At 55.9% G+C, this 22,520-nt stretch overlaps 1 protein-coding gene across 1 annotated transcript in view; it reads right to left on the bottom strand.

The window, feature by feature from the left end:
- Positions 1-20,953, bottom strand: part of VIPR1 (vasoactive intestinal peptide receptor 1) — a 33,164-nt gene extending 12,211 nt beyond the window's left edge. The window contains exons 1-3 of the mRNA XM_058555791.1: positions 20,872-20,953; positions 10,035-10,143; positions 5,032-5,139 (exon numbers count right to left, since the gene is read on the bottom strand). Coding sequence (XP_058411774.1) covers positions 5,032-5,139; positions 10,035-10,143; positions 20,872-20,949 — 295 coding nt within the window. The 5' untranslated portion in view covers positions 20,950-20,953. The remainder of the gene's footprint in view (positions 1-5,031; positions 5,140-10,034; positions 10,144-20,871) is intronic.
- Positions 20,954-22,520: the final 1,567 nt, after the last annotated feature.

Genomic DNA, 22,520 nt, shown 5'->3' with positions numbered 1-22,520 from the left:
GCACCATCACCACCATCACCATCATCAGCTTCGTCACAACAAGTTTGGAGAACTTTTCACGTGTCAGTACTGTACAGAGCACTTCAGGCCGGTATCTTATTGAATCCCCTCAACCATCCAATGAGGAAGGTAATCCCATTTCACAGCTAAGTGAGGCTCCAAGAGGTTGGTTCCCTTGCCCAAGGCCAGACAGAGAGGACGGGGTAGAGCAGGTGTGGTCCCCAGAGTCTTCCCAGGCAACCTTGCCCTCACCTGCACTGAGGTGACTTGTTTCGGGCATCCAGGTACAGAGCTGTAGGAGGAGTCAAGCTGTCCTGTGAGCTCGCGGAGGGTCACTGTGCATGTTCATTTAATATTTCCAAACTCTGCTGTGTGCTCAGAATATACCAAGTGATCCCATAGTCACTATTTCTGTAAATCCTTCTGGCCACCCTTTGAAAGAGGTTCTTACCTCTCTATTTTACGGATGAGGAACTGAGGGACAGCTAGAGGTTGGGGGGACAGCCAGGAAGGAGCAGCTGGGGCTCTTTGTACTGTGAGGTCCCGGAGGAGGGCAGGAGGGACTTTGCTAGGAATGGGTACTGGGCTGGGCCACTTTCCTGCCCTGGCAGCCCTTTCCTGCACAGGCCTACCAACCACACTGCTGCAAGAGGCTCCCAGCACACGAGAAGAGAAAAGTCTTCACGCTGCCCCTACTCAGCCCCTCAGCTTTCCCTCATTGCGGCTGGGGTTGGCCGGCCTGGAGGCTTCAACTAGCCCCTTATCAAACTGCAGGCCCGCCTCAGTCCCAGATCTAAGGAGCTCACTGTGGGCCCTGAGGCCATGTCCCCTCCCAGGATCTGATTCTTGTGGGGACTGCCCCACTAGGCTGGGGCAAGTTGGAAAAGGGCCAAGGCCGAATCAGCCAGCCTTGAAGCTGGGACACTAACACCTCAGGCTTTGGGCTCCCCACTCGCCAGAGAGACTAGGGCTCCATGAGGTCATGCCCAGGACATAGTGGGCACCTGGTATCATCATGAATTAAGCTAGTGAACCTGAGTGTCCCATCAGCGTCTACACAGCAGCTTCACATGCTGTGTTTGTTGGGAGCAAACATTAATGTGTTCAGACTAGTGATCAGGAGTTATCATTAGTCCCACTAAAAGACGAGGATGCCAAGACTGAGAGAGGTTGAGTGACTCATCCGTGGTCACACAACAAGGAAGCAGCAGGCCTGGGATGCAGACCTAGGTCAGCCTGACTCCAGACCTTTCTGGGCTCCCAGCAGTGGCTGAAGGGGCACCCTGTCCCCTGGAGCCCTGGCTGCCCTGAAGGGAACTACTCTTGAGTAGATCTCAAAGGCAGTCACCATGGGACCCCAAGAAGCAGCCAAGAGCCTCTCCCCAGTCTGGGCCTGGGAACTGGCAGACCTTGTGTGTGTAGAGGGGGACATGGAGGGTGGGAGGGAGGGGCAAGGCACTTTAACCCCGTGCTGGGAGGACTGCCCCATTCTCTCAGTCTCTTCTCGCTCACCATGTCTCAAAAAGAAGTCATGGCCTCCCCACCCCACCACTCCTCCCTGGCTTCTCTGTGTGAAAAGCACCACTCAGAGACTGGAGGTAGAAATCGGGGTATCATTTTCTCCCCACTCTCCTCTCTCCTCTCCCCCATCAGTCGCCAGTCCTGTCCCAGCCTCTCTTTCCTCAACACCACCACCATCTCATCTCCCCTGAATTAGGGAGGAACCTCCTGATGGGTCTTCCTGCTTTCCTGCCCGCTCCAACCTGCTCCCCACCCTGAGATAGCTGGAAGGATTGTTCTAAAACCTAGACCTACCCATGGCGCCCTCCTGCTGAAATCCCGTCAATGGCGCCCCGTCCCAGCCAGCCAGGGTCAATGTCTTAGGGTGGCATCAAGACTTTCTTATTTATGGCTTCATGATGCAGGTGGGGGGGTGGGGGAGGTGGGGGTGGGGGGGAAGGTGTCCCATAGACCCCACAGACACAGTTAACGTAGACTGTATGTTGAGTTTTCTCAACCAAAATAGCTACCCTATTTTTTATTCTAAAAAAAGTCTCTTCATATATTTGAAGGTAAAAAGACCACAGATGAAACACACACAGACCACGAATTAAAGGACTGGGCCCCACAAACGCTTTGGCACTTTGATAAGCAATCCTTTCCCTGGCTAACCCCCTTCCCCTGGGCTTTTACCTAGTCTGGGTAGATGACTTCTTACTCTGTACCATCTTTATCTTCTACAAAGTTTCTTCAGCTTTCCCTGTAGGTCCCTTCCAGCCCTTCCAGGAAGGACACTCCTTTCCCCAGTTCTGTTACTCAAGGAGTTGGGGTTGGCATCATCCCTACCCTGCACTTCCTTTACTTGCAAACGTCCCTCTTTGAAATTTAAGGTCAGTTGCTCACACTTTCTTCATCTAGTTGCCCAGGAAAACACATCCTCTTTCCCTTACTTTTTCAGCCCCTAACCCACTCTCCTATTTCTCTCCATCATTTTCAGAAACTAGGGCTGTCGAGTATAGCTGTGCAGGTTGTTCACTGCACAAGGGCAGCTGGCTGATGGACAGCGGGGGCAAAAATTTACTTCATATTCATTCGGCCACTGGGTGGGTTCTGGTGAGAGGTTGACTCCGCCTGAGGAAGGGCTGCCTTTTTCTCATCTGTACGAAGGCATTGTGTGGGCCCATTGAGGCTGGCAGCCTCAGGGTTAGCCAGACAGTGGGCTGGAGTCCAGGTTCTCAAGTGAAGGAGCTGCCTCGACAATTCCAGCAGGGCCAGAAGGATGAGCCGTCAAGGAGGAATGCAATTAGCAGAGTGTCAGGGAGGAACACAATTAGCAGGAGCTTCCAGGGATCCAAGAGAAGGCTAGTTGCCAGGCTCTGCTGACGGGATACACTAGGAGACCTGCCAGAGGAACTCATCTCCTGCCCGCTCAGGTGCTGGGTTCCCCTAGAGGAGGGCTGGGCTAGATGGGTGCCGGCCTGGAATATGGCACCCTGGTGACTGCTCCCAGATTCCTCGGGGAGGGCATCAGGGTCTCTCCTTCACTGCTGAGGTCGCAACACCGAGCACTGGGGGCAAAACTGGCCTATCCCAAAGAAACCATTTGGTCTACTACCTGTGCCCACTTTACAAACAGGGAAACTGAGGTCCAGGGAAGAAAAGGCCACCTGGAGTGAGAGATACCCAAGAGTCTAGAAAGACTCACCCTCTGAATCCTTATCTAGCTTCTGCTGCTCCCTCCGTCCTCCCCACCCCAGACCTGCTTCTCCCTCTATCCTCCCCACCCCAGACCTGCTCCTCCCTCAATTCTCCTCACCCCAGACCTGCTCCTCCCTCCATCCTCCCCACCCCAGCCTGCTCCTCCCTCCATCCTCCCCACCCCAGACCTGCTCCTCCTTCCATCCTCCCCACCCCAGCTCTGCTCCTCCCTCAGTTGTCCCCACCCCAGCCCTGCTCCTCATCAATCCTCCCCACCCCAGCCTGCTCCTCCCTCAGTTCTCCCCACCCCAGCTCTGCTCCTCATCAATCCTCCCCACCCCAGCTTGCTCCTTAGCAATCCTCCCCACCCCAGCCCTGCTCCTTCCTCAATCCTCCCCACCCCAGCCTGCTCCTCATCAACCCTCCCCACCCCAGATCTGCTCCTCCCTCAAACTTCCCCACCCCAGACCTGTTCCTCCCTTAGTCCTCCCCACCCCAGACCTGCTGCTCCCTAGGTTCTTCCCACCACATCCAGCTTTCTCTTCCCCCCAGCTCATCAAACCTAGACCTGAGGTGGGGCACGTGTGATTCCTCCCTCCCCCTTGCACCCCCCACCACCTCCATAGGCCAGTCTCCCACTTCTCTCCTCTGCCATGCTTTCTCCCAAGTTCAAATCACCATCATCTCTCACCTGCCTTGTAGTTGGGTCTTCCCATTTGCATTCCTAGAATACTTTCTTCTCACAGAAACCAGTTATCAGTGAAAAACCTTAATTGGACTATGTCAGGTCCCTGCTTAAAACCCCCAGGGGCTTCTCAGTGAACTTGGGAAAAAGCCGGAGTCCTCAGTCAGTCCTCAAGGCCTGCACAGTCTGGCCCCCGCCCACCTGTCCCTCCCTTCCCTGAGCGCTCTGCTCCAGACACAGCTGGCCTCCATTGAGTTTCCTTAGGTCTCATCCCGGGGGGGCGGGGGGAGTGGATTCTCTCTCTCAATGATCCCCCCACCCAGGATCTTTGCGTGGTGGCTCTTTCCCACCCCAGGTCTTCAGACAGCAGCTGAAGTATCACCTCCTCAGAGAGGCCGTCCCTGAACACCTGCCTTATGTTGCACCCCCCCCCCACTCCCTCCCAGCACTGCTTACCATTTATGATACCTGTGTTTGTTTTCTTGCTAAATGTCTCTCCAACTAGAACGTTAGCTCTGAGCTGGCAGACAGCGTGGCTGTTTTATCCCCCCGCCCGACCCCAGGTTTATGTGGCCCAGTGCCTGTCGTACTAGTAGGAGTGTAATGAACATTCAGGGAATGAAAGAATGGCTGAATAGATTAAGCTGCAAGACTCTTTAATCACTCAGTAGCAGAAAAGCCCACTTCCTCAAGAGGCTCCCCCCTTTCTCTTCTGCCCTCTATATGAAAGTTCATTTAGGCAGAACATGACAAGGTGTTTACATAAGCAAAGCCATGCAGTGGTTTCACGGAACCGGAAAGGCCATCAGCTCCAGGTAACGAAAGACTCAATCACGATCGGCCCAAGACAATGGGAACACAGGAGCCATAATTCAATCAAGTGTCTGTCAGTCAATCAGTTATCAATTGCTGAGCAAATATTTAGTGAGCCCTTCCCACATGCTTATCTCTAGGTGAAGAGCTGATTAAATCCCATGAGTCCTTCAAAGACCTCGTGCCAGCGCATCCTCTTTCAGGAAGCCTCCTTGATGGCTCCAGCCCCTCTGACCACTTTCCTTTGCTTTCTCACTTTCTTGAGAGGCAGGTCCCCACTCCAGCTGGCCCCACTTGGGCCACCCAGCTCCCTTGCTTCAACTTAGGGCTCTTACCTTGAATGGGGGAGAAGATCTTAAAGATGACAGGGCAGGCCAAGACGACCACCTGGCCCCGAGGGGTGGCCGGCCAGCAGGTGAGGTTGTCCCACATCTTGCTGCAGCCTGTGCGGTAAAGGCAGAGGACACATGGGTCAGCACAGCCACCAGGTGCCTCCAGTCTTGGGGCTTCAGCCACAGGCACCCACTCTCTTTCTCCTCCTCCAGGCTCCCACCTCTAGGAGCTTTTAGTCTGGGGGTGGGGGGCACTGCCCTGCCCAGGCTGTCCAGGGCCCGTCCTGACAGAGACGGGGGAGAAGAAGGCATGACTGCAGCTCCATGGTCCTCAGTGAGGGACAGAGCGCCCCCTGGGGGTGTGTCAAGCAGTGGTGGGGGTTTGGTCTGCTGCAGAGATTGGGGACCTCACCCTGCATTTGATGGGCAGGTACGGGGATGCCAGGCAGACTGGCTGCAGGTTCCCGCATGATGATAAACTGCAAGGCTTTCGAATGAGCCGCTGGGCATTCGTGTAGGTGAAAACCTTTTGTAATGATCAGAGCGTAGACTCTTACTCCACTTTACATATAAACACAAGGTCCTTATTGCACAGGTTTAACATACATGCATTTCCCAGGAATGCAACTACTGAGTACAAGGAGAGGAGGCTGGGCTTGTTTGTGCTCTGAACTTTACTAAGAGTTGTTTAATGTTTTGGAAAATCACGTAACCTACAGTAATGCTGCCCGTGACACCTGAGTCAGTGATGCAACCATGGTGTATATCAATCCACATTTATAGCTCTCACCTTCCCAGGATTTATATTTATAGGTACAACCTTCAGACTATGTCTTCTTATCTTTGAGTGTAATTGTGCCTGAATATGTACAGAGTATTTTATTATAAATTGCTTTCTTTTTCTTTTACAACTAGAACAGCATTTTAAAAAAATGCATGCGTGTATCCTGAATTTCATTTTATCATGGTAAAGGAGGCATTAGGAAATGTTTGTTATAAAAAGGAAGTGTTGGGTATGATGGGGTGATGGGTATATTGGGGTTTATCTAGTTCTTGAGGAGTCTTCACAAAACTCACAAAGCAACCCAGAGACCCCAACTCAGTCGAATTGTGAATTGTGACGGGATGGCGGTTGGAGGGGGCCGGTTCAGAGAAAACCCTGCATTGCAGGCTGTGTTCTCCGCTGTGTACCTACTAGTCTTGAGGGTCCGGCTGGTGAAGGGGGCACAGTGGGGTTCCTAGGGGTCTGCTTTAATAGGCAAATGCAAATGCCATGGTTTTGCCTGTTCAGAGGTCCCAGAGTGACTAGGACTCTTCTGGATCCCCTTCCCTGAGGGAAGTTTAATTGTCTCTTTGCAACCCTGCCAGTCCCATAGATTTGCTCAGGAAACCCAACCCCTGAGCCAAAGTCAACGGCATCTGGGCCAAGCCCAGCCCAGCCCAGGTCCGAAGGTTCATGAGTTCCCAAGAAGGGGGCCTGGGAAGAAGAGGTGAAAGGATGTCCCCACTTAGGAAAGAGCCTGTGGACTCTAGCACTTGAGTGGGCCCACAGCGGGGAGGTGTATCTTTTGGGGCTGCAGCAGCCAGGTGGCACCCGCAGCTGAAGGCTGAGAACACCTGGATCCCTGGGGCCTGGTCAGAGAGCACAGCCTCCCTTCCTCAGGGACCCCAACACTTCCGCCCCACCTGTCCTGAGGCTTCTGTGGCTCACTCTGGCTCCCAGTCCCTCCTCCATTCCCGTGCCAGCCTCTCTAGAGGCCACGTCGGGGCCCTTCAGGCCAGTCAAATCCTGCTAGCGGTTCAAGACCCTGTTAATAATATCAGCAAACACTTACGTAACCGTTGTATGTGGCAGGCTCTGTTCTACTCTCTTTAAATAAATAACTTCTTTAACCCTCCCATTTTATAGATGGGTAACTGAGGCACAGAGCAATTAGGTAACGAGCCCAGGGACACACTGCTGGCGAGTGGTGCAGCCTGTTCACATGCTCCCTCTCCAGCTTTTACTCCTCCATGCTGGAGGCTGGGCTTGACGCTGTTTCTCTGGGAATTTTGCTCTGCTGGACTCTGTTTACCCCTCTCTGACAGCGCTGGGCACACCCTATTTTGTAGGCCGGCTGTTGTGCCAGGGTCCTCGCCAGACTTTGAGCTCTCTGGATCTCTAACTGCAGCACAGTTCGGGGAGTAAATTTGGGGTTGGATGTCTGGCCCTGAGCTCCGCTTCACCGGCGATGGCACAGAGAAGAGAGAGACGGGGCCCTGCCCTCGGGGAGGCCACATTTGTCCTCAAGGAATCTCAGCACCACTAGGGCTGGGCTGAGAACTGGTGCTGGGGTGCAAGCCAGCGAGCAGGGCAGGGGAGCCAGGGGAGAGAGGCCAGGAGGGCCACATGGTCAGGGAAGCTTCCTGCAGGAGGCAGCAGGGTTAGGAAGCCGAGGAGGGGGTGACAGCCGAGAAAATGCTAGTCATCTGGAGGGTCTGTTGTCTTGGGCTGGGCCCTGGGAGTATTTTCTGTGTGCCTACCCCAGGCCCCACAGGTCCCACCCCCCGTGTCACCAGGCCCACAGAGACACAGAGCCCAGGCTGGCTGTGTGTGCCTACTAGGGGCTGCCACCTCAACAGGAAAGAAAGCCCAAGCTAGAGCCTGGGGTGGGGGATGGCGAGGCAGGGTGGGGGCCTCTGCTGTGTCATTTTATATACGTGTGTGTGCAGAGACACACACTGACAAGCACTCCCAGGCACACAGAACCACAGACACATGTGCAAACATACAGACATGTATGCTTACTTGGACATGGAAAGACCAGACACAAACACAGGCACAGAGATACACACAACTCACAGACACACACACAGAGACATGACTGGGCATACCATAGACACTCACACTCATAGATACAAGCACACACAAACCATCACACAGAGACACAGCAGGCAGACACCTCCAGGCATGTCTAGGCTTACACAGACACAGGCTTCTGACACACAAAGACACTCAGAGTCAGACACGGAGCTATAGACCCCAGAGGCACAGAAACAGCCCCGGACAGACATGGGCCAGGAGCACACACCTGGATGTGTGTGAACATGCACAGAGCCCCACACAAGGTCATGGGCAGACTCACGGTCCACAGACCCATACCTGCCCTCCTCTGGATCCCAGGCTGGCTGCCTGGTGACAGGGTGTTGGCACCTGACAGGTACCCTGTGCCAGTAATGACCTCATTGGGATCACGAGGGTGGCCTGCCCTGGGGGCCTGGGAGGCGCCGCAGTGGGACCTAGAGTCTGGGGTCTGGGCCTCTTTAGGCTGCCCACGATCCCGCCATTGGGGCCTGCCGAGGCCTATCTGCAGCCTGGCCCTGCCTCCCTGCCCTGGTGAGTTGAGGTGGGGCATAGGAACAGTAGGCAGGTTTGGCCACCCCTGGACCCAGGCCTCGGTCTCAGGGCCCCAAGAGACAGGAGGCCTTCCCTCCTTGAGAGCCGAGCTCGGGAGGTGAAGCCCATCTGTGAGGGTACACACACTCACTTATGGTGCAGGAGGCAGAGAGCCTGGGCACCAGGGCCAAGAAGGAGGGACCTGGTAGGGGTTACATAACTGTCTGTCTCAGAGAGGTGGCAGGAGACTGGGGAGCCAGGAGGACATAAAGATGCTCCTTGCTCCTGAGTGAGGCTGTTATGTAACTGTAAACTCAGCCTCAGGGGGGTGACCTGGGAGGGAGGCCCAGAGCAGGCACAGCCTCCTCACTGCCTCCAGCCCTCCCCCTCCCTCTCAGTTAGCCTCGAGCCCTATACCCACCCCCCACTCCCAAGAGGGCAGTCTGCCTTGGCGCCTCCCACCTTCCCAGCCTCTCTGCTTCTCCGAATCCTGTCCGCCCCTTCCGAGTCTGGCTCAAGCGGCACCTTTGGAAGGAAGCCCTCTGTAATTCCTCCCATTCTCACCCCAGAACTGCTGAGCCAGGTGTGGGCACATAGAGGGTGGGGGTGAAGAGGAGCGGGTGTTGTCATTTGATCTGACGGCCAGGCCAAGTCACCTAACAGTGCCCCTGGCACCACCCTCACACTGCCATGCTGGAGCTCCCTCAGACCCCCTGAGCAAAAGCTGGGCCCCCATATGCTCAGCCTCTGAGTCTGACCTTGACTTGTGTAATCAGCAGGATGAAGAGCTGATGGTTCATCTGGCCTGCTGAGGGTAGGTTGGGTTGGGGAGGTCAGTGTGTGTGCCACATCACTTCTGGGTGTTGTGGTGGCTGGCAGAACCTAGGGTTGGGAGGAAGGAGCTAGGCCTCAGTTTCTCCCTCCTGTGGGGAGTATTCCAGACCTGTGCAGATTAGCCTGGTGCCCCTTCTTGCTCTAGGCTGCCAAGATGGCTTTGAGCTTCCATGTGGTCCCTTTGACGGTCACATACTGTCACCGAAAGTCCTCCGCTCTCCCTCTGAGATGCTAAGACAGTACAATGCCTATTCCTGGAGTGTGGTGTTCTGGGGCCAGTTCTCCCCATCTCAGCTCCAACTACGTCAGGGGCTGAGACACCGGACCCAGGAGTGCTCCCACCAGAGAGCTATCCCAACCCTTCTTTGGCCTGGGTCAGAGGACCTCATTGTCACAGGCCCCCACCATGCAGTGCCTTGGCCTCCCATCCTGGATGGGCTGGCAGCCATGGACATCATCTTCACTCTTCCTGGAGAAGAGGGGTAGGGATCCCCAAAGACAGAGTTCACTCCACTCACTTTTCAGAACCCTAACTTAGTATGTTCTCCTCAGCTAACAGCTGGGAGCTCCCCAGACCTGGAGTGGGTGATGGGAACGTGGAGGCCTGTTAGCTGCTTCTTTCTTCCATCTGGCTCCCCAACTTCTCCCAGCATCCTTTCCTTACCACCCAGCAGCTCCTTAGTGCTGTCCCCCTCCAACAAATGTGGAATGAATGTGACCTGGATCTGGGCTCGTGACATGAGGAAAAATGGGGCTCTTTGGGTCTGCAGCACCTCTCTTCCCACTGGGGCCTCACCTGCTGTTTCGTTCTCCAGCTGGGCCTCCTCCAGGCACTGCTTGTGCTGTACCTCGATCATCTGCAGATAGTCACACTCCTCCCGCTGCAGCCCAGCTGCCCAGCTGCCCTGGGGGACAGAGACAGGGAGGGGACCTGTCAGCCTCGTCCATGGCTCACATCTCGTCCACAGACTCCAGGAGCGTGGGGCCCTTGCTTGGCCCCGTCCCTGGACTGATCCAACTTCCAGAGTGAATCCCAATCCCAGCCCCAGACTGAAGCCTGACCCTGACCTGGATCTAACCCAAAACTTGTCCATTATCCCCCAAAGCTTGGTCTGCCTTGAAGACCCTGTCACGGCTTCTTGGGGGCTCCCCCAGCACTGCTGCGGCTGTAACAACTTTATCTCTTTGTGGGTAGCATGACCCTGGACAGATGGGAGAGGGCCTCTCCTTAGAGCCCAGAACTGGCCCACTGGACTCTGCCATTCACCAGCTTGATGGGAGGGTTGGGAGTTGTCTGTCCCTGCCTCAGTCTCCAGGATGGGTGGGGCCCAGCTGTGCTACCTCATTATGGGAGTTGGACCCTGGCCTCCAGTTCCTGGGGCCAGGCTTGGGAGGAATCCACGAGTCTGGCTGCATCTTCCAGCCTCTGCCCCCATTCTAAGAGCCTGTGCTCAGTCCCCTGGGTCACTAGCTGGGAAGGGGACATTGGCCTCTTCCCAGACCTCACCTGCCTCCGTCTTAGCTTCTGAATAACTCAAGCTATAGCAGATCTGATAAGCAGGGGAAGTTTAAGGAAGTAAGAGAAGCCCCTCTAGAATGTCTTGTGATCCCACCAGGGCTCCTGTGCCTCTGGAAGGTGGTGAGAAAGGATGGGAAAGACCAAGTTTCTCCCCTCACCTCCCTTTCACCCTGGCCAGGGATCAGGGGTGGGGCCAGACCTGTGTGCCAGGGTGACATTGGCACTGGGGCTGACACGTGAGTAGGGGTGATGACTGCCTAGGAACAGCCAAGAAAAAAAAAAAAAAACAGGTCTGGAAGCCACTGAGTGGGGAAGGATGGGTGAAGGCTCCATGGAGGAACCACTGGGCTGGAGGCAGCTTCTGTCTCTTTGGCTGTAGGAAAATGGTTGCCACTCCTGGCAACCCCACATCAGTTTCCTTTTCTCTGCTAGGGAAGAGAACATCACAGTCGTGAGGGAGAGTCCAGCAAGACTGCTCCGGCATCTGAGAATCTCAGTGTCTATTCCAACTTGTCCTTCCCACCCTGGGACAAGGTCCTAGCTTCCCTGGGCCTCAGTTTCCCTGTAGGCTACATGGGCCTCAACCACTTTCCCTGCTGACTTAAAGCGCTCTTGCAATAGGGCTGTGGGGAGAGCATAAGTGGAGGGGTTTCCCCTTATTTCCTTCCTTTAAGGGGGTCCCTGTCTGGCTTGCAGTCACTAAGGGTGTGACTTTGACCAGTGTTCTAGGTGAGTTGACCCCATTGAAGTGCCAGTGAGCTCTCCACTGCTGTGGAAGGAGGAGAGTCCAAGCTGAAGCTGGACAATTCAGTGCCCAAGAGGCCACACAGCTGAGTCTCTTCCACCTCGACGGCTCTCTCATCCCTTGTTGAAGGCTTTCGTGGAGGCTCATTGTCACAGCGGTCCCCATAGTCCAACTTTCCCATCTGCAGCTAAGCATCACAGCTGACCTAGCCCAGGTCCAAGGGGAGGCCTCCTCGTCCAGGATGTCTTTCAGACTCCCGGCACCCAGACCTCACTCACTCACATGCCATGGGCCTGGAAGTCACACAGTGAACATGGGTTCCATCTTGGACCATTAACTTTACCAGCCAATTGGGGTAAAGACATTAGCTGGTAAGTCATTTAAAACTCGTATATTGAAAGTAACACAGATCTATTATGGAGCAGGATGCAGTTATTTGTATAACTGTTTAAAAGAAAGGATATGAGACTTCAAGGAAATGTTGTACTGTGGTTTCTCTTTGGGGTCACGTGCTTCCCTCTTGTCCATTAGGGTTATCCAGACCAAAACACTCAAGATGCTCTGTCTTAAGGGATCTGTGGCTGGCTCATCCTGCTCAAGAATGGAAAGAAGGGTGGCCAGAAGGATCCCAGAGGTGGCCTCTGAAAGAGGAATCTGGGGACTGGCCGCCCCGGCTTATGTCACGCTATTGGCCTGTCTTGCTTACTTGGAGCATGCTTCTCCCCAGGGTACATTCTCAGCCCCACTGTCCTCCAACAACAGGGTTCACTCTGCCTTCTGGCCCCTTCCCAGCCTTGCCTGGCTCTCCTGCCCATTCTTACCTCTTATCACCCAACGGCATGAAAGGAGGATGGATGGTTGTAGACATCTGTTGTTGCTGTCTTCTACCATCCTTTACCCTCCTCTGGTGCCAAGTCCTCATCTCTACCTTGGAAACCACCTCCTTCCCCACTCCTAGTTCATGGGGTTCCGATGAACCCTCTTCCTGGAGATCAGACTTGAGCCAGTCAGAGCATTCCTGGCCATAGTGTCTGGCACATGGCCCAAGTCAGGCTACTCAGAGCCAGGAGCCTCATTCCTGGGACTTTGGATTAAGCAATTAGGCAAGAGGATTTGTTCTTTCCCACTGGACTGGAAACCTCAAAGGATGCAGGGGCTGGAGCTACTGCTGCCATCTTGTTGCCAAGTGGAACACAATGATGAAGGCCACACAGCTAAAGGCAGAATAGAGAGATGGAGTAAAACTGGGTCCTCTTGACATTGTCTGAGCCCCTGAATGCAGCCATGTCTGAAACCAGCCCTGCTTCCAGCAACATGAGTCTATATCTTTCTTTACGGCTTGAGCCAGTTGAGTTTTCTGTCCCTGTAACTAAAAGAGTCCAGACTTGTGCCCTGAGGACAGGACAAGAGATCCCCTCACTTGCTAGGCCCTCTTAAGCCAGGGCTGTGGCCATGCTGTATGCCAAGAGATATTTCTTTTCCAATCACTGAGGGCATTGTAGGGTTCCTGGCAGCTTCCCTCTGCCGTTCTCTGAGGGTGGAAGGGTGTTGGGTCAACTTCTCTAGCCAACTCTGCTCCCCCAGCAGCACAGCCACAAAGCCTTTCCTGATAGGCAGTTTACAGAGGAGGGGCAGGAGCCCTCGGGGTAAGCCAGGAGCCTGGAGTGCCTCTGAATAAAGTGAGGGTGGCCTGGAAGACGAGCTCTGTCTTCAGCACAATTTAGTTGAGTGCTGGGCCCCGTCTGGAGAAGAGTAGAGGAAACAGAGACGCAAAGAGGGCCTTGAAGTCACCCAGAAATGCACATTCCCAGGAGGGACCTGGGTCTCTGACCACTAGTCTGGACGGCATCAATCCCTCTCCACAGCCTCGCCTTGGGTCATCAGGTGAACCATTGCCCTTTGGGGGACGACGCCAGGGCAGCTCCCTCTAGCCCTTATCACTGAGGAATTCAGACAGACTTTGGACTTCCTCTTCCACTTATTTCCCTATTCTAAACACCCTCATTATCCCTCTGGACTCCAGACACATCAAGTCGGAAAATTCCCAGCCAGATCCAGGGAAGGGTTCCAGGGTAGGATATAGCTGGGGTGTGGGCTTCATAGAGAATGGTAATAGAGGCGGGCCTTTGAGGATGTGTAAGAGTTTGACAATTAGAGGTGGAGTAAGAGCATTCCAGAAAGTAGGAGCAGTGTGTACAGAAGCATGGAGGCATGAAAATGCCTAATACATTCAAGGTTGCAAGAAGCCTGGTGTGGCTGCAGCAGAGGGCGCTGGAGGCACCAGGAGATAAGTTGGGAGACGTAGGCAGGGGCTAGGCCTCATCAGCTCCTGCCTGGACTGGTGCAGTAGATTTCAGCCCCACCACCTGCAACCTGAGAGATCTTTGTAAGATGTGTACCCCCATCCTCACTCTCCTGCTTCAAATCTCTGATGGTCCCCATGGCCTAGGAATCAAAGCACACACTTCAAAACTGGTGTTCAAGGCCCTTCCTAATCCCTCTACTGCTCGCTTCTCCCAACTTGTCTTCTGACGCCCCACGTGGAGAAAAGAAAACAGGGCTTTCTCCCAAACCCTCACCAGTTCTTGTGCTGGGCTGAGCTTCAAGTGAGCTTACAATCAGCTGACCTTGCAGTTGGGTTGAAGTGAGAATTTCAGGCCAGGTTGGGCCCCCAACACCTTCTCTATGACAGGAGTTCCTGAGCCTGGAAGAAGGGACCTGGCAAGAGCGAGGAAGTCCATAGCATCCCTCAGCCCTGGTCCTCTTGTTTCCCCTGCCGTGGTGTTGGCTGGATGTGGAGGTGACTGGCTGAGAGTTGGCAGGAGAATCCTGGGTCTCTGGTAGGTGCAGGGATCAACCAAGGCTTGTCAATTCCACCTGCTTGGTTGGGCCCCCTCCTCTCTATCCCCACTGTGAGGGGCTGGGAGAAAACCCTGTGTTCTCTCCATGTGGGGCTCCCAAGATCTGGGGCAAAGCCTAGGGTTGCGGGGGGAAGGGTGAAGATGCTGAGAGCTGTAGCTCTTAGACGCTAGGGGCTCTGCAAGGCAGGGTGGGCCTGGCTCAGGTTGTGGGCCATACCCAATCCCCTCAAGAGAAGTCTGAGGCCACAGCTACTGGCCTCAAATCAGAACACCCCAGCCTCATCCGGGGCCAGAGAACTATGGCAGGAGGAGCAGAGGGAGACAGAAGCGGTGCAGTAGGAGCACGTGAGTCCCTCTGAGAAACAGCTCGTCTCTGAGAGGGCTCTAAAATGCAGCAGGCTGGATTAGGTGAGACAGGAGAAAGAACTTCCTGTCTGCAAATTACTGAGCACTGGGAGTTACTGTGGATGATTTGTGCTTCCGAGGTTTGTCAAAGGAGGGCTCTTTTTTCCTGCTGGGGATGGTTGGAGGAGGCCGGCGAATGGGAAGTAGAGGAGAGGGGACTCAGGAGTGCTCCCACTTAACATTCCCCCATTACCATCTCATATTCCAAGGTTTATTTAAGCGCCCCCCCATTGAAATAACAGGGCAACAAAAAGACACAGGGGGAAACTGAGGACCCAGAGAGAAAGCAGTGTGATCAAAGTCACACAGGACCACAACCTAGCTTCCCAGCTACCCCTTTCATTCTGGCATTTGTGTTTGAATTGGTAAGGAGATGGATTTTGTAGTCCAGGAGGCAGACAGGGAGGAGAGAAGGAGTAAAGGAGAAAAGGGCAGGGGGGAGGGGTGGGGGCATAGGAGGATAAGGTAGCTCATGGGATCCAGAAGTCACAGAAAAGAGGAGAAACATGCTCCCAGCTCCGCAGAGGGCACTAAAGAAGTTGAAATAAGACCTCATCTTATTGGGCAGCGGCATGTGGGAGCCTGCTGGAGTGACAGGGATGTGTAAAAGCTTGATCGGGGTAGTAGCTACATAGGTGTACATGTGAGTGACAATTCTGTGAGCTGTCACTTCAGATTTGTCAGTTTACTAATTAAAAGCTATCTCTAACGTGCTAGAGCAGCACGTGGCATGCCACGGCCCCTTTGGAAGAAGCAGCTCTTCTTAGTGAGACAGCAGAGCCTAGTTAAGTCCACAGGTTCCAGAATCAGCCCATCTGCCACTTCCTGGCTGGGTGACCTTGGGCAAATGGGGACAACGACAGCACCACCTACTTCCAGGGTTGTGTTGAGGGTCACATGTAAAGGACACTAACTGACTGCCAACAAAGGTTAGCAGTAATTGCCAAAGCCCTGGCCCAGCCCCTCATGCCAGGCTCATTGCCGTCAATGCCCAGACCCCAGTCTAGACGCAGCCTTAACGCCCTGCATAACCCCGGCCAGCCTGAATGCCCTACCCCCTAACAAGTGGCAGCCATGCCCACCAGAGAACAGGCTTGGGTCTCGCAGTTTCCCTCACCCCCTACTGCAGTCTAATTTCTCTTCCTTTTCCTATATTTTTACATCCTTTTGCCAATAGTCCAAAACCTCCCCTCTCTGCAAATCCAAATTTTGCCAACCACACCCCGCCTTGGAGAAGGCTGAGCTCTGGGTAGTAGGAAGGTAGAATGAGAACTGGTTTTTAGTGGGTGAAAAAGCGGGGAAGACCTGGGGATACAGGTTTGGGTTGGGGCAAGAGAGAACCTTCTACAGCTCAGAGTGGTACCCGGACAGTGGCTCTTATTAGGAGAATATGTGCAAAGACGGTCAGCCTGGGGTTAAGCCTGATGCCACTAAGGGCCCTTCTTGGTTCCAAGGGTAAGTGAACCCTTGGAAGGTTTACTTAGGGTCACGAAGGCTTTCAGGGTTTCTCTGCAGAGGATCACTGTGGGGATAGTCAGCAAAGCAGGGACAGTAGGCACTCAGGTTTAAATCCTCTGCCCCTTGAAAGTCATGCTGGGCACCCCGGGGGAAAGAGGATTCAGTTTACAAACACGGTGTCTGTGGGTGGTTTTGGTGTTGGGGCCACCTGCAGAGGGCTGGGCACTAGCACAGGGAGCCACGAGGCTGTGAGTTCTTGCTACACAGGGGTTGGTTGGTGAACTGTTTCCCTCTGATGACCTCTGATGACCAGATGTGCAGGAAGAACTTGTTGCAGATAGCAGGAGGCACTTCCTGAGAGATATGGACCTCACATCATGAGCCACATGAGAGGAGGTGCAAATACAGACTGGGCCCTGTCCTGTGAAGCCCAGCTAGAGGCTCACCCACCCTGCTCAAGGCCCCTGCTCTCCTCGCCCACCCTGCCAGCTCACTGTACAGTCCCACCACGACACAGGCAAGAAAGCTCCTTGCAATAAGACCAAAAGTCCTGATAATATCACCACTCATCTTGTGGTGCTTGATTAAATGCTGCTTGGGGATATCTGAATATTAGACATTAAGGAAGCTCGGTTAATTTTTTTAGTTGTGATGATGGTACCATAGTTAAAAAGAAAATGTCCTTTGGTTTTAGGGATGCATCTTAAAATAATTTGGCGTAAAAGGTCATGATGTCTATAATTTATTTTAAAATACTTCGGCCAGAAAAGCAAATGATGCAAATATTAATTGTTAAGGTTAATAATTGTCAAACCTAGAAATTGGAAAGGAACGAGTACTAGAAATTCCTGTACTGCCATTTTGCTGATGTTACTCCAAGGAATGGGTATGGCCATCTTAGTCATACCAGTCTACAGTTTTTTTAATATGTTGGAAAATTTTCAAAATAAAAAACCTATAATGTGGTGGAGAGATTAAACCGTGTTTCTTTTTCTTCTGAAATACGCCTAAGGGATGTGAGAGTTTGCACATGTTGGATATTTTCCCAGGTGCAGGGAGAACTGCTCTGTGCTGGGAAGTCAGACGGCAGAGGGCAGAGTCTGGGAGGTTGAGCAGAAGGGGCAGGGAGAAGGGGACAGGGCTTCATCTAGTGCCCTGGCCCCATTCCCGCATCCATGGCCACAGAGGCCACAGTGAGGGGCCCAGGCGAGTGGCAGGCTGGGCCCAGGCTGGACTGCCACTGAAGCTCTGACCACGTGAGAAGGCCCATCACCTATCACCCAGCTCTCTCTGAGAGGACCCATTGCCCTGGGCCTGGAGCTTCAACCCCCAAATTGCCTGGCTACCTCATGAGGACACTGCCATGTCCCTAGGACTCCTGCCTGCCTTGGGGACCCCTGGGCAGGTGGGGACAAGAGAGGGCTGAATAGTGATCCACAGGGCTCCCGAGCCGGGGATCAAGAGGAAGGAACGCCCTGTCACACAGTTCACACAACACTTTCACCTCCTTCCAGTCTCGCAGAATTCCTGACAGGAAGACTAAGCCTGTTTCAGAGTTGTGAGGCTCAGGGGGACGATGATGCCCGTCAGGGGGTGGAGCTGGCCTCCAGCCAGCCCTCTCTTCCCATTTCTCCTGCATGTTGGGAAAAGGGTTCTCACCCTGACTTTTGTGATGAGGAAACTGAGGCTCTTCCACGGACAGGCAACACGTTCTCAAGTGCAACTGGCCATTGCCACGGAGCGGGGTGAGCCCCAGCTCAGGCTTCTCCGGGAAGCTCCAGAAGCATCAGGGAAGGCTGAGACTCAGGGCACCGGGGAGGGCGGGTGCACACCTCCGAGGGGAGCTCGCTCTTCTTGCACAGTCCCTGGGGAGCCCTGGGCAGGCCTACGTGAGGTCGTCCCTTCACTAGGGGAGGAGGTCTGACCCCGGTGCAGCCGTATTTTCTAAAGCCCACAGGGGGGCCTGGGCAGCTGTGGACAGCCTCTGGAGAGGCTGGAAGCAGATGGCCAGGGCGGGATGCCTATAGCAAGGTGAGGCCTTCAGGAGCAGGTGGCCAGCAACCCGCCTCAGAGAGGAGTTAGAGAAGCCAAGCCTCCCGACCTCTAGGCCACCCCAGTCTCTGGGGGGAGCTGGGGCTTCCTCCTCCTTTGGGGGTCAGGCCCATTAGTCCTGCCAACTGAGGGTGTTTATGGTCTCAGGGGGAAAGTCGGCCTATTCGGCTGAACTCTTCAGGGCATTGTCCTGCCTCCTTCAGGGAGCCTTCCCTGACTGCTCCTCTCTGTGACTCTTGCTCCAGTTCTGGGAGGCTGCACCCCACACAGCCCTGGGCTTTTGAGTCGCTGGCTCTGCTCTACCCCAGAGCCTGAGAATCTTCCCAGGGCAGGGCCTGGGTCTGCTCCTCCCCCGTGACACCCCTCCCTCCACCCCAGGGTTGGGCATTGCCCTGAGCAGTTCTCCTACCAATGACGAGCCCCAGTGCCTGCTGTCCAGGGGGTAGGGGCAGTGGAAGGCCAGACAGGTGGCCTTGGGGCACACTTCCTCTTCTGAGACACTGGAGGTTTTCTTTCCTTTTTTTTGCTTCCCTGTTCAGAGATTTCCCCTTCCCATGCTGAGGTCAGGGCACCATAAACAGCAGTGATAAGGCCTTGGGCCTTCAAACTGAACTTTGCAGCTGCCATTTTATGACTCTGATAACACCAGCCCCCCTCCAACCCCCGAGTCCGGCTGGAGCAGGATTGCCTGGTGTCCATTCAGTGTGGGAGCAAGTGGTGGCTGGTGGGGAGGAGAGAGCAGTAGAGAGGGAAATGGGGGCCCCTCATCCTAGCCTGCCCTCACCCAGTCCTGAGTGAGTCTCCTCCCTCTGGGCCCAGCCCTGCACTGGGCTGTGGGGGACACAGGAGGGTGAGGGACCTCAGCCTCTGATCCCACGGGATGGTCAGAAGAGCCAAGGCTGGGAGGTGAGTAGGGCTGAAGGGTGGGGTCAGAAGGGGGAGGGCTGAGTGGGCTGGAGCAATCAGGGAAGGCTGTCTGGAGGAGGAGCTGGAGCTGGGAACTAAATAAGATGTGGAAAGACACGGGAGGGTAGGGATTGGAGGAGCCAGCCTTGGACTGTCTCAGGAGGTAGGGGGCAGATGTGACTTAGCAGGAGAGGAGGCCCCGTTGAAACCACTCTGCCCCTGGGCTGAGAAGCCTGCAGGGATGGAGGATTGGGGTGCCAATGGTGGTCTCAAGGTCCCTGGCTCATCCAAGGAGAATTTGAGGGGTTGGAGCCCAGGGTTGGGAGAACCAGAGGGTTGTGGGAGACTCCAGAGGCCTGGAGGCTCGGTGACACTCAGGGGCTGTACATGGTGCCAGAGCTGTGGCCTCAGGGCCAGAACTTGGTGAGGCTTCCAGTGCTCAGGAGGTGGGTCCCATGGTTCTCTGTGGGAGGAGGGGAGGCTCCTGCCAATTGTCAAAAGGTCTGCTTCCAGGACAGACAATGAGCTCCTCATCCCCAGGGTGTGCAAGACATTAGCTAGATGGAAACAGATTCCTGGCCTGGTGGAGGTGATGGTAAGAGAGGTAATCATGGAATAGAAGAGACTAAATCATCAATATGCTGCACCCACCCACCAGCAGCAACCCCAGATTCCTCAAGTCCTAGGATAGGGGTAGAGAGAAAATCAACCTCAGTCCAGGTCTGACTGGTGGGGGGCAGGTGTCTTTGGGCCTCACTTTGCCCATCTATAAAATGGGCCTGGGTAGACTCAGTGAGTCTTGAGGTCTTCTCTAATCTTATAGGGAGATGATCCAGCCATCTCCCGCCTCAACCAAGATCTGCCCTGCAGCCCAGGTGAGCCATCCACAAACACACACATGGGCACACCCACACATGGGGCACACTAGCACACATGGGTCAGGGGCATACACATACCCATGTGGGGATGAAGCAGAAGTGGGAGGAAGAGGGAGGCCACTGCTTTTTGGCTGTTTGCTCCCTGTTCAGCTTTTCCCAAGCACATGTCTGGCTCTTCCTTATAAGCACCATCCCCTACCCCTCCCTGCCCACCACCTTCCACCGTGAGCTCCGTACATTTCAGCTCTGCTCAGTGAAAGGGCACAGGAAGGGTCTGCCTGTCAGCCACCTGATCCCAAAAGCCCCTTCCCAGGTCTGGAGGTCCCCAGCGCTGGGTCTGCTGCTGAGACGTCACTCCCACACGTAACACACAACGCCCCACAGACACCTCCAGAGGGGCACAGCACACAACGACGACCCTCACAGCCTCCCTCCCTCCCACCCACTGTCTACTAGACCTTCCATTTCATCCGACCACAGTCCTCGGCCCTGACTTCCCCACCCCACGCACACCCGCAACCACGACATAGAAGGCGGGTTTGGAGCCCCCTCTCTCCCGCCACCCCTCCGCGAGTGCCCCAGATCGCGGAGCGGAGCCGGCTCCGGGCTGCGCTGGGAGCGACTAGGCGCGACCGAGACCCCACCCCTCGGGTCTAGATCCGGTCCGAGGCGGAGCGGGGAGGCGAGACCCGGTGCTCCGCGCTCCTTATTCCCCTTACACAGACGTGCGCACAGACGGCCGGGCTCCCGCCGCCCCCACTCCACCCCCAGCTGCCGGGGCTCCGGGTGGCCCAGCGAGCAACACTCACCGTGGGCCCGAGGGCGCAGGCGAGGGCGCCGGCCAACACGCATAGCCAGCGGGCTGGCGGCGGAGTCGGCGGGCGCATGGTCCGCCCCGAGCCCGCTGCGGGCGGCCCGGCGCCCGTAATGGGCGGACGGGCGGCGCACCGCGCGGTCGACGGCGGGGAGCCTGGCAGAGTGGCGCTGCCGCGGTGGCCCCAGCGCTAAGAGTCGCCGCTCGGGGCGGGCCCCGGGGGCTCGTCTGACGGGCGGCGGGTCTAGCCAATGGATCCACAGAGGCGGGGCCGCCGAGCAGGTGTGGGGCGGGGCTGGGGGCGCCCCAGCGGGAGTCCGTGCACTCCCTCCGCCACTCCCACACGTCAGTCCTCAGTCGCCAGGCATTGCCAAGCCTTCGCCCCCTCGGACCGCATCCCCGGGAATCTCGATCCCCAATACGCCCCATCCTTCCTTGCTGGGCTGACGACGTTTCCAAGCGCCTGGCTGCGATCCCCCACTCCCGCACGCCCCCTCACTCCCACCGCAGGGCGCTCTTTACGTCTACCTTCAGAGCCACCGCCTCCAGGAGGCCTCCCCGCCAGGCTCCCCATTTCCCACTTCTGCGCCTGAGAGGGCTGGTGCGGGCGGGCTGGACTAGGAGACAGGACATGTCACTTATCCCCCAGGCTGGGGGCTGCGGCCTGCGTAGGGTCCTGTGCTGCAAATGACCCAGAGTAGTTGGGGCGCGTTGTTGGATCCGTTTTCAATCGCCCCAACTCATTCCTCGCTCCCGAGAGGCCCGGCGAGAGAAGCGAGGGCGCGAGTGAGGCCTGACTCTGGGTCCCTCGGTGCCTCCCCTGAGCTCAGGCGACCTGGCAGGGCGCACTCTGCACCGGCTGGGCTCCCCAGTCCTTCACGACCCGGGGGATCGTGCTCCGAGGAGGATGGCGCGTCCGCGCCCTCGCGCGTCTCGGCCCGGGCACCTCCCGAGGGAGGCTGGGCCGCGGTTCCAGCGCCCCCACGCGGGTAGGGAAGGTGTGTTCTTAGCGCGCGGGACCAGACTGCGCATCCGACCTAAAAGGAACCGGAGACTTCCTCCTCCGCCTGCCTTGCCTATTTTGCAGCCTGGCAAACTGAGGTCCAGGGAAAGGTTGGACCCGGGCCGCCTGCTTCTGGTATCTCGCTTACAAGGCTCGGCGGGTCGGCCCCTGGGTGACATCGGGCCAGCCTGCCTCCACTGCGCGTCCTAAGGGCTCATTCGTCCCTAGAATGAGGCGCGGGTTCGGCGCCGCACGCCGGGAGCGCGTCTTCTTGTGGACCAAGCGTAGGTGGCTGCCTGGCCCTCTTTCCAGCGGCTGGAGACGGTGCAACCGAGACTGGAGTGATGGCGGTGGCGGCGGTGATAAGGTGGATGGTGGGTGAATGTGACAGGGGAATGGGGGAGGGCGGTGTTCAGTGGAAAGGCTGAGAGGGCTGCGCGTCCCGGGGCGCCTATCGGGATGTGCGGCCGCTTGAAGGGGGTCCAACTCCAGGCGCTAGCTGACCAGCAGGTGCGTCCGAGTTCCCTGCGGACCCACCCGGACTTCCCTCCCTACCGCGCGGGAAACTCGAGCCACTGGCCTTCTGGAGTGGGATGGAGTTATGGGGAGTCAGGGGAATGCCGGGAAGGGATGAGCGCCCA

The sequence above is a fragment of the Diceros bicornis genome, chromosome 2 (genome assembly GCF_020826845.1).
Source record: "Diceros bicornis minor isolate mBicDic1 chromosome 2, mDicBic1.mat.cur, whole genome shotgun sequence".
Lineage (NCBI taxonomy): Eukaryota > Metazoa > Chordata > Mammalia > Perissodactyla > Rhinocerotidae > Diceros > Diceros bicornis.
Note: the sequence above shows the minus strand (reverse complement) of the source record. Positions and strands in the feature narration are given on the sequence as shown.